An 11803-nucleotide genomic window follows, 5' to 3' on the forward strand; every position below is an offset into this window, starting at 1 on the left:
ATATATATAGCTGTTGTTTAAGTATGTATATGCGTGTGGGGGTACTTAAACAACAGCTATGGTTATTTAACCGCGGCAAACAAATTAATTTTCGGTTAAATGTGCACCGTGCAGCCTATTTGTTGCAGCCATGTACAACAGAAACCGAAACCAGCAACAAAACTATACGAGCGAAAAAGTAAATATTTATTGAGCAGATAATAAAACTACACTCATGCACACGAACGCAGCGCTGCACTGCTGCAGTGTTTGTTCACTCGGAGGAGGCGCGTCGCTGCGCGTGTGCACTTATGTGCCTTAAGCACGTTGCAGCTACGTTTATGGAAGTGCGACTTCACTGCCGCAACGGCCGAGCAAGTACCTGTCCGCTCGGCCGCCGCATCGGCCGTTATGTGACAGTTCCCACGCACTGAATCCGAGTTGGCCACTCACGGTTGCACGCTCGGCCTAAAATATGCACACGCAATTTGTGTGCTGCTGCTGCCGTCGCTGTTGTTATTGTTGTTTGTTTGTTTACACTAGTGTGCGAGTTAGTTGTTAGGTCTTGGCGTCGGCTTCGTTTTCTTTTTGAACACTTGCCGTCTTCAATGCAGCGGAAGGTCGGAAGCTATTTGTTGGTGGTTTCTTTTTGTTTTCCCTTGTTTTCACTGGCTTTGTGAACTTGCTGGTTTGTTGACATTTTGCGGTTGACACTTGTTTGCACTGTTATTTTTTGAGTACCCAGCGCACTATGCTTTTCGCTGCCTGCTGCCTGCTGCCTGCTGCCTGCTGCCTGCTGCAGGGCGCTTTGGCGCGAGATAAGCGATGACGATCTTAACAAACAAATAATTTTTCATTCACCACCATAACGCAAAAAAAGACGATGCCACATACAACCATTCGCATGAAAAACGTGCAGCGAATTGATAAGCTATGACAGCAGCAGAGATGTGGCCGCTGCCCCACGTTACTTTGCTGCAAGTAGCTTAAACAAATTTCCGCTGCCATTCGCCTGATTTTTTGATTGCTTTGAAAAAAAAAAATGGATTTTTCGTATTTTCTTTGGAGTTTTTCGAGATGTTAAGTATTTTTGTGTGTAGATGGTGAAAATATTATATTTCAAGATTCTAATGCTTAGGAGACAAATAACACAAAAAAGTGCAGTTTTCAGTCTTAACATAAATGTGGTTAACCATACTGTCTTAAGATATTGATTATACTGATTATTTTTACTGAACAAGGCGTTTCTAATATTATAACAGAAAGTCGCATTGGCAGATGGATTGCCCGGTATTGCGGCGACTTCGTTAGATGCTGGGCGAAGGACGAACAGACATTCATAACAAACCAAAAAGAACATGTAACATAAAAAAATAGCAGAATATCTACAGTGCTGAGAGAAAGTTCAATTATAATTTGAGATGAACGTATGATATCCTTGACAACAACGCTATAAAAATAGGATGGTAATCTCAAATTCCACTTGAGCGGAGCTGTGGATTTGGAATCTTGCAAGATTTGATTGGCATAAAATACGAGTATTTTGTGTAATTATAATTAATAAGTATTTTCGAAATATTATATGCTCTTAACAAATGAAATGTTGGGAGCAAATGTTTAAAAGAAGAGATTGTTACATCGAACTATAATATATCCCGCAGAGAACAAAACCATGAGCACTAATACTTGTTATACAAAACAAAGAAAAATCAGAACAAAGTTGATCAATATTCGTAAAAATGTATCTTACATTTGATAAGAGACGTACATGTAGAGACCACTTGAAAATCAAGAGATCACAGCTCAGCTTAAGGTTTGCCCAGCTATTTTGGTATATAAGTTCAAGATTCCGCCTCAGTCGAAAGAAGCTTGCTCATACACATACCATGTATTAGGCAGGTCGAGTGGAATTCAAATCAGGTGGAGCTCAACTGATTCAAATTTTAAAGTTATTGAGTTAAAGTAACATATTGTTTCATTGAAAGTGTTCACAGGTTTCCTGGATTTTCTATGTTATCTTTTCGCATCCTGAGCATAGAAAATTAAGTTGGCCAAAACTCAACCCACCAAGAAGCTGCTCCTCAGTTGAAACGGACTACTATAGCATATGCTTGTATGGAACGTGTGGAAAGTTTGACGAGGTAACTTCAAAAGTTTTCACATGGATAATTGCTTATGGCAATGCGGCAATCTCCGAAGAAATTTTGCAGATCGAGTCACTATAGAATGTAGGTGCGGTGCAAACTGACTGATCAAAATTCTAGTGAGGAAACTTTTGTATTTTTGAAAGGTCATATAACCGGTTGCACCGAAATTAACGTTTTTGTAATGCTTCCTATTGAATAGTTACGACAATCTTATTTTTAATCAAGCATTTCGATTTGTGACAAATTTTCATGTCCCAGCAAAGAAAAAATAAATTGTGAACATCGAGTAACATAATATTAAAGTTTATTTGATAGCTGAACGGTTTTATGGATTATTTAATTGATTCTTATTTGGTTATAATCTCCATCCATGTAATACGAAAAAAGTTTTGAAGGCCATATCCGAATTCCACTTGCATAAAATGCCTTCAATTTCAATAATAAGACATGCTTTAAGATCTTTTCAAATGATTTCAAGCATGCCAACGCTTAATCCAATTTCCCATACACCAGTTAGTCTCAAAGTAATATTAATATCAATGATTCTTCTAGATGCGTTCCCCAATCATTATGAACAAAAAATATGGTAAAATGAATCTAATATTTCCCAAAAAAAAAAAACAAAATATAATATCAATAAATTGATCTTGCAGGGGACCCATATTCTGCATCCTTCCCGACACGCGGGGTCCTCTGCTATCTCTCTAATGCTCACAGAACAATTTTTAAGCAGTGTTTCTCAAACTTTCTCTTTGTTTCCGTTACGCAGTGGATAGACTACAAAACTCATCGAGACAAGTCAAATTTGATCAGTAGGTATACGTAGATATAGTTCGTCCTTATTATAGCTATTGCCACTAATGTTACACTAATTTCACACAAAGTGTCAAAAAAGCAATTTAAAGAGTTTAATTCAAAATCACATAAAGACATAAACAATAAATGAGTCATTAGCAACATGCGATAGCATGTTTTCGGTGATGGTGTGCACCCGGTAGCTTAGATAAAGCTTTGCAATCTCAAGTCACAAACACAAACACATTGCAAGGCATAAGTGCGATTTTGATATGATAAGTTGAACAAACAATGGGGGACCGTATCATGTTATAGAAAAATATTGGTTTTGTAAAAATTAGTACTTCACACCAATATTTCTAACAGATATCAACACATATGTATTTTCCAGTTTCCACACCCGACCGACAGATAATGACAGTTTGATCCATCTATGGACCATAAGCATGCCCACAATAACCATTTTAACATTTATGATTGCAGAGAAGAAACATTTTTATTAATCGAAATTAATTCAAAGAAATTTTGAATGCCAAAACATTTTTGGGCAATTTTGCAGACAGGCGGAGACAGCTATATCGACTCAGTTCGTCACGTTATATGTATACTATATACTCTATAGGGCGGCCCACGTTTCCTTCTGGGTGTTAATATGCCCTGCTCAGAGATTAAGAAGCTACTTACAATTGTACAGAAATATAAAAACGACCATAAAAACTAAGCACCGTTGGCATAATTGTGTACTTCGTTTTGATAAAGCTGACTAATAAGTTGAATATTAAAACAGTTAAAAGACTCTCATCTCAACAAGAGTTTTTGAAAATTTAAAATTTATTGCTTAGAATGTTGGTCGAGGAAACTAATCGGGTTTAAAGTAGCTAGAAGCCTGTTTCAGATAGATATAAAGTGTGATGACCACCATTGTAAAAAAATGATGTCAAGAGTACTATTCGTGTCAGTGCCATTGCCTTTTGAATTGCATTTACATAATTTTGATAACTAAGTAAAACTTATCGTCTTTTAGTATTTAGACATCTTATTAAGATTAGTTGTAGATTTGGACGTTCCTACGGACATTGGTCTGTATCATTGGTATTCACCTTTTTATGCTTTTGAAGTTCTTCTTTACACAACTTTCGCACTTTTAGCAATTTCAAGCATTTAGTTATATTGCAGGGGTCGTTTACATACATATATTATATTATAGAAATATATTTAGCACTCACTTGGCAGTCGCTTGTACCAAGTTCCAATCGTATCCCTCCAATACCTTCATAACAGCCGTCGTAATGCGCTCATCCTCTTTGCGGCCATTGCCAACACCACCACGCTTCAGTTCCGCCTTAGCGGCATAGTTTGCCAACACAAGTGTTTCCACCGGCTTAGAGCGAGATTGTTTCGACTCGGGAGAACTAATGTCGGCATCCATTATGACAAACACCACCAAACACAAAACCGTAACTCTTTATTGATTAAATAATTATTTTGCAGAATAATTTTATAATTTCATATTATTCTTTTCTTTTCTGTTAATTTTGCTTGCCCTTAGGACGTTCTATTGGTACTTTCTTTACTAAACTTTGAGCTTGGTTAAACTGCACACACACGCCTGCACCCTCCACCAACAACATGCGAAGAACAAGTGATCGTTAATATCCGTAAGCGATCACAATGTTGCGCGCATAGCTCGAACCACCGACGAAAACTGTCGCCAGCGATCGCTGATCTTCGAGGAGAAATCCCTCTGACTTAACCAACACCAACACAAGCGCAGATACCTCAAGCACAGCAAACAAACAACTTCAGCCATAAACAACAACGCCACATAGAGCTCCCAAGAAGAGCGCGCCAACACCGGCAATCGTTCAGATAACGAATCGCGTACTGCCCGCCTTTCTATGCGTACTCGTGCACACACAAGATCGCTTTAACGAGCATTTGCCGACCTAACGTTTCGCGTCAATTATACGACCGCATACCAATACACATGTACATATGTATGTATATATTTTATAATGTCGACAAGTCGCGTTTAAGTGGAGCCAGGTTTTTTCACACGTGTGTGTGTGTGTGTGTGTGTGTGTTCATGCTCTAAGTCGATTGAGTCCCCCCTTAAGTTTAGTTATTAAAGTCCAGAAGTGGAATCGCATGCGTGTCTGCCATACTTGTGGAAGTTCCAACCCTTCGGCACTCTTTGGGCACACCATAGAAGTGCATATGTATTTGTGTATGCAGGCATATCTCATTTAAAGTTGATATGCAAATATACGTACACACATAAGTAGAGTAAATAGTCGTACTTAGATACTGGCACATTCATATATTTCTTGCGGAAGTGTAAGGGGCTATGTGTTGTGCTTTGAAGAGTAACACTTGCGACTTGGCACCAGCAAGGATAGACTTATTTACATAGGTGTGTATACATATTTATATGGATCCATCAAGTGGTTCATAAGAAACTTATAAGAAGCGTCCCCTACACCGCGTTCACCGCTCCATTTCCTCGGGATTTATGTCTGTGTGTAAATGCGACTGTTACTGTTACTGTACATCCGCTCCCATTTATTGGCGGCCCTCAAACCGGTTTTATTTGAAATAGGTTTTAAACTCTATTTGAAATCGATGTTATGATAAAAGTGCGAATCGCCTGTTGTTGCAGCTATGTTTACCAGTTTCGAAACTTATCACAGATATATAGAAAAGTGAAATGATGAACCATCAACTTATTCCGTTACAAAATCGAACTATCCTAGTTTAATAATCCGTTACAAAAGCGCACGTAAGAAGACAGAGTTTTGTTACTTATTTTATAAGCTTTTAGAATTCAGATCACCCGATCCTTTTTTTTCAATATTGTATCTCGACCAGGTGGCATTACATTGAAGTTTGAGGATTCGAATAAATAAAGAAATATGTATAAACTGGGTTGGGAGGAAAGTAATAGGATTGATTTTCTTCCGCCGCGACTGTACTTCGGACCGTGTGCGCACCGGCGCTGGATTTGGGAGAGGGCGTTCCTAGCTAACGAACGGCTTACTCAGATGTTGTTTTAGCAAGAAGTGGTGTATTTCGCTGGCACCGTTTCCGTGGCCGTCAAGACGTTGCTGATGAAGACCGTTCTGGGAGACCTGCGAAATGCAAATCCAAAGTGAAAACGTCGTCACTGTCTTTTTTGACATCAAAGGCATGGCCACCATGACAAACCTTCAACGCCAAGTTTTACCTGAAACGAAAGGTGAAGCGGGATCGCAACCAATTGGACGTTGCTTTAAAACAACGCCCCGATTCAGTCTTACTATTTTACGGATAAACTCTGTACATACATCGGTCCGTAGGATCTTCGACCACTAGTTGATTTCGTGGAGCCGAAATTTGTGTCTTTACATTCGAGCCTAGCAAGAATTGCAATGTAAAATTCTCAAGCGAGGCCGACAATCGCACTTCAGCATGTGTATTTGAACCACAATTTTCGCCCGCGGACCAACTCCTAATAGTTGTGGTCACTAAGTAATGCCAACAATAGTCAGATCCACGCACATATACCATATTTAACACTTAAATGGAAATACTTGCGAAAGACAGATTTTTCGGACATTACATATAGAACATTTTATTGACCTCTCGATGTCCACAAGCATGCGACTTCGTGAGTATAAACATATGTATTTATGTATTTATGTGTTTATGTGCAAGTGTCTTCATATTTGCATACAATGAGTAAATGCAGCTGAAGACGCTCCAGTTAGATAAGACTAACAAGTATTCCTATAATACAAATTAATTCTTTTATGATGTAATTGCGAATTCATTAGTTATTGCAAGACTTCCCCTCCCTTCCTCCATTGCCGTATTTATGTAGTATTTATTCCGTCTCGATACTGATCAACGCTTTCATGCTGCTGACGGACGCACTTCGCATCAAAGGCATAGAAGAATCGAAATATTTCCAAATGCACATTTTCGCACATCAAAAGAACCGACGCACCGAATGCAGCGCCGCATCATAACATCACATCCACTGAGCATTAGACAAATGCTATAAGAGTAAGACCATTTCTGGCGCATGAAAGAAGCTTGAATTAAACTTGGATTAAGAGTGTACATGTGTAGCAATTACTTTTGTATGCGCTTTTGTAGCAACTTGCGGCGATTAATGCAGCACATCCAACACACCGCCGCAACAGCAGTTCACTCAACCTTAAAGAACTCAAGGAAAATTGAAAGCCCAAAGTGTTCTTATGGTTATGCAGACAAACGGGCTCAAATATACATATGTATATAAGTATATACTTGTTAAATAAGTAAAATATATGTTCATATGTATGTACGCAGACATGGTATCTTGGGGGCGGCTTTCTTGAGCAAACAGTGGCACAACGAAGCGAAGCATGTGTAACACACAGTTGGGAAATACAAATAATAACCTCCATAGAGCCATCCATATTCACGCACACACACAAGCATACATTTTCCCTTCCATTTGCCACTTGTTAATACTTACACAATGTACTTTTATTAAATTTTTTATTTCTTCTCACCTGATTTCGTGAAGCTATCCTAATTTTCAATGTCAAATGATTGTGTACTGTATGTTTGTGTGTACAACTGTACATATTCCTTCACAATCGTTTCAGTGAGCAGTGGTGCAGTCGCATTCAATTTAGAGGGATAGATCCAAGCCTAAAGCAAGGAGGAACACATTTTTTGATAGAGCACGCTGTTAGATCTTACCACATTCTAAACACATACTCAGCTAAAAATGAATGAAGATGGAGTCATATCATGAAAACAAATATCAGAAAGCAAAATTATTATAGATGATTGTGACCCGATTCAGTTTTAAAGAAAATTGCTTAACTTAATTATTTAGCGCTGACCCCACCCCCTTTCCCTCCCTCGAGAAAATTTTGGGAACTTCACTGACCATTAGAAATAAGTGTCAAAGCCCGATAGCCCTTTTATACAACTCTATAACTTTATAACATTACACACCTGATTTCAAGTAACCTTTTATGAGCCTGAGACTTTTACCGTGATCAATTAACCAGATATTGAAGCGCATGAATGACTTCGCCCGACACCAGAGAATTGATGAACATTTTTCTCATTACCAGGAGATTAACCAGTTCGTGTTGTAAATCTTTCAAAAAAGTCAACAAATAAAAGGGAACAGCGTCGTAGAACAAAGCACTTTCTGATTTTCTGTAACATCCTTGCTTTTAAGATAATAACTTTTTCAACCCCATATGTAGACTAAGTTAGGTTAGGTAATACGAAGTATGAAATTTAATTAAGGATCATGCATATTTAGCATAAATAGAGCTATCGGGAAATAGAGCTCGGGAAATTGTCAAAGTTGAGGCTATTTTCCCTTTACTAGAGGATTAGTTTAGATATTACTTATTATAATCGAATTTTTAGATCAAATTATGTAATCGCAAGAACTTTCAAAGTTGAAATATTACGCTGTGAGCTGATTGGCTGGCAGCGGCAAAAGCATCATTTAAATCAATTAACGGCAAGCGAACAAAACACCGCCTCGGGCAGTTAATGTCGCCTGCTATTGGCTAACGGATTACTTAAGTGGTTGGACAATAGAAACAACAAAGGCAACGAAAAGACAGCAAAATAAGTAGTACGTGAGAAACATAAGTATGTATGCATTGGTATGTACCAACGTCGGCTATAATAAAGTGTAATAGCAAAAAAACAACATAACGAAAGCAAAAACAATAAAACAGAATTTACAGCCAAACACACCAACATGGGAGACATTAGCGAACCAGTGAATCAACACACGACCGAGCGGGGCAAATGATCATAACAAGTTGAGTAAATATTCCTCGCGACATTTGTTAAATGAAATCAATTAGCAGCAACGAGAGAAGCGATGTCAACAGCTTATCCACATACGTATACGCGAGTGAGCAATATTACCGCGATTTTTGCTGATGCCACTAAGGTTATTATTTGTTGCTTTGGTTGCTATTGCCATGTTATGCCACTTACATACATACTTATGCGCATCTTGTTAATGCTAAAGACGCACATAGATATGAACATATGTATGTAGTAAATAATATGTACAGCTGTACATAGGTTGCCTTTTATTTTTCGGGATTTGCCAAGCTTAGTATTGCAATCTGGCAACTCACAATATGTTTTGACATACGAGCGTTATTTGTGTGGTTTACAGTGACTTAAAACATTCATCTCGGCCGAAAGAGATATTAAATGTGTGTGCAAGGTCGTCATGTGGCAATAGTAGGACCAGCTTACATCCAATAGTTCATGAATATATGAATGTAAAAAAATTTGTTAACGTTGGATCCCACAAAATTTATCAATCGCTCAAAAAAATACCGTGCCGATTGGCTGAGGGAAATGTTAAAAATACGAAAGCGGTAGCGATCGTGAAAGTTAAAGAATCGTGGATTTATTCCTATGATTCCGAAAAAAAACAGCAGTCGACTATATGGGTGCAAATACACCACTGGAACAAAGCAGAACAGTAAATTCTGAGTGGTATACGGTTATTTATTTGCCAGTTGTGTTTCAAAAAGTAAGCTAAACCAACAGCCGGAAACAGATCACAATTTCCCGCGTTTTTGAGAACTTATATATCGATTTGAGGATTCATCCAGCGTATAGTTGTGACTCGACACCTAGTTACTTCTTTTTATTCGGATTCATAAAAGATAAACTAAGCCAAATGAAGGAGAATGAAGAATTACTTCGACAATTGGATTGACTTTGAATCATGCAATGAAGAATATGTTGAAAAACAATGAAACGATTTTCGAAGATTAATTTTGATATTTGTTCTCTAACCCCGAAATATAGATAGGAACCCTTGTATGCTTGACGTTTACGATTCCCCGTGTTTCTTGAATACTCTGCGAGACCTAAATGGGGAATACTGTGTCGATGACCTATTGCTACTGCAAAGGGTATTGTTTTGTATTGTTACATACAGATTTGCCCAAAATAATATAACTACTATTAGAACTGCATTTAGGCATATGAATGTTGTATAACATTGGGCGCCAGCTGCGTGTTCGTTTATGCTTCAGACTGTTTTAGTCGTAAGCAAGTTAGTCAATAAAATGAACATGTTTTATCAAAGCAAAATAAAATGATGGAGAATATGCTTCTTTCCAAAAATTTGTGGAATGTCTTCCCGTGTTTCGTTTCCCAGCTTTTTTCAACTGGATTGCCATGCTTCTTAACCTTTTTAACAGAACTAGGTGTATACGATTATATCCCATTATAAAATCGTTAAAAGTTTTAGTGAATATCCCTTTGTCCCTCTGAAAAATGTATTTTCCATTTAATGTCAACAACAATAATAATAACTTTATTTCCAGATATCATTCTTGCTTACTTTTTAAAAATTGGGTTCCCTTCCTTTGGTCGGTTTGAAAACAATGAGTTCGAAAGAAATACGAAGTGTTCAATTATGTTAACGTTCGTGGGACCACGTGAGGCTATCAACATTTACTATACTTTCACAATAGACGAGAATAGTCTACTCATTTTCGTTTTCAAAGCCGTATACATAGTACTACGAGTGCGTCGTTATTTCTAGATATCCACTCAGAAATAGATGTTAGGCGTCTCAACAGAGCTAGACTTGCAGGGACTTCAATCAGCATTATTTGGAAACATTTGGTTATAAGCAAGATATAAGCCCGATAAGAATAACTGGGATAATTTAACTACTTGCCTGACATTGCTCACCCATAGGTGAAATTTAATATTTCACAGATTAAGCATATGTATATGTATGTACATGTCTACAGGGTCTTCTCAAAGCAAAATGTTGAAAGAGAAGAAAGTGTTAAACTCCTAAGCAATTTCCCATGACTTAGTTAGCCTTTAAACTTACTTGACTTGAAATACAAATTTTATACAAAAATACTTATGTATATATATTGATGAAAACGCCACTCTGTAAAATTAGCTCGTTTGTTAATTTCAATGCTATTTCTCTCAACTTCCACCCTTATGATTCTCGTAATCCTGCTAATAATAAATTGTTATCAATCAAAGTGAAATTAATATACTCGTTATATATTGTTCAAGAACTTATGCTTCCTTATCTACCCTCTTTGGCTTTTTTAAATACATAGTATGTATGTAATTATGATATTTTATCTACTTATTTGCCTCCTTATAATGTCAACCAAGGAAACAAATAATTGGCAAAACTGAAGTACATTTTATATCCACTGTTCTCTGAGTAAAAAAAGAAATAAAAAATTAAGTTCGAGTGAGGCCGATTATTATGACGATACTCTCGCGATTTGGGAGGATTAAATTTGATGAGGAAAATGTTGGCTATTAGACATTTTACTTAATATTAAGTCAACCACAGAGAACCATTTCATTAATATAGATTCAGTTTATAAAACTAAAATGTCTAAGCTTATTCTAATGTGCAGAAACATAAAACACCGGCTTCATATCTAGCGAAGCCAGTCGTAATAAGCATAATGCTGGGGATCGAATTTGGGTGAATTGGGATAATTAGTTTTTAAGTTATGAAATACTTCCTAAAAATAAACGGGACCCTAATATTTAAACATGTTTTCATCTGCGTACTTATAATTAAATTTTAGGTTTCTTACTTTACTCTTAAGCGGTTATCGGATTTATAAAAGTTTCCAACATAACAATTATGATCCGATTTTATAAATCTTGACAAACAATGTTTCCGTCCAGTATGCAATAAAACCAAATAAACATTTATCAAATTTCTCATAATTTGAAACATTTTCACTTATATGTAATACGCCATATTTACTTTAGACTTAATAACTAAAATAATTTTAATTAAATTAGTGTACAATTACAAATAAAAGTGGAAACTTCACTTGAGA

The 11803-nt window shown here is 37.0% G+C and overlaps 1 protein-coding gene across 1 annotated transcript in view; it reads right to left on the minus strand.

Annotated features, from left to right (window-relative positions):
• The window catches only part of LOC108978687 (flocculation protein FLO11), a 10931-nt gene extending 6330 nt beyond the window's left edge, over positions 1-4601 (minus strand). Inside the window, exon 1 of the mRNA XM_018949083.1 lies at positions 4148-4601. Within this exon, the coding sequence (XP_018804628.1) occupies positions 4148-4350 (203 nt within the window). The 5' untranslated portion in view covers positions 4351-4601. The remainder of the gene's footprint in view (positions 1-4147) is intronic.
• Between the last annotated feature and the right edge of the window lie 7202 nt (positions 4602-11803).

Source organism: Bactrocera latifrons, unplaced genomic scaffold (genome assembly GCF_001853355.1).
Source record: "Bactrocera latifrons isolate USDA-ARS-PBARC rearing strain unplaced genomic scaffold, ASM185335v1 scaffold_126, whole genome shotgun sequence".
NCBI classification, from domain to species: Eukaryota; Metazoa; Arthropoda; class Insecta; order Diptera; family Tephritidae; genus Bactrocera; species Bactrocera latifrons.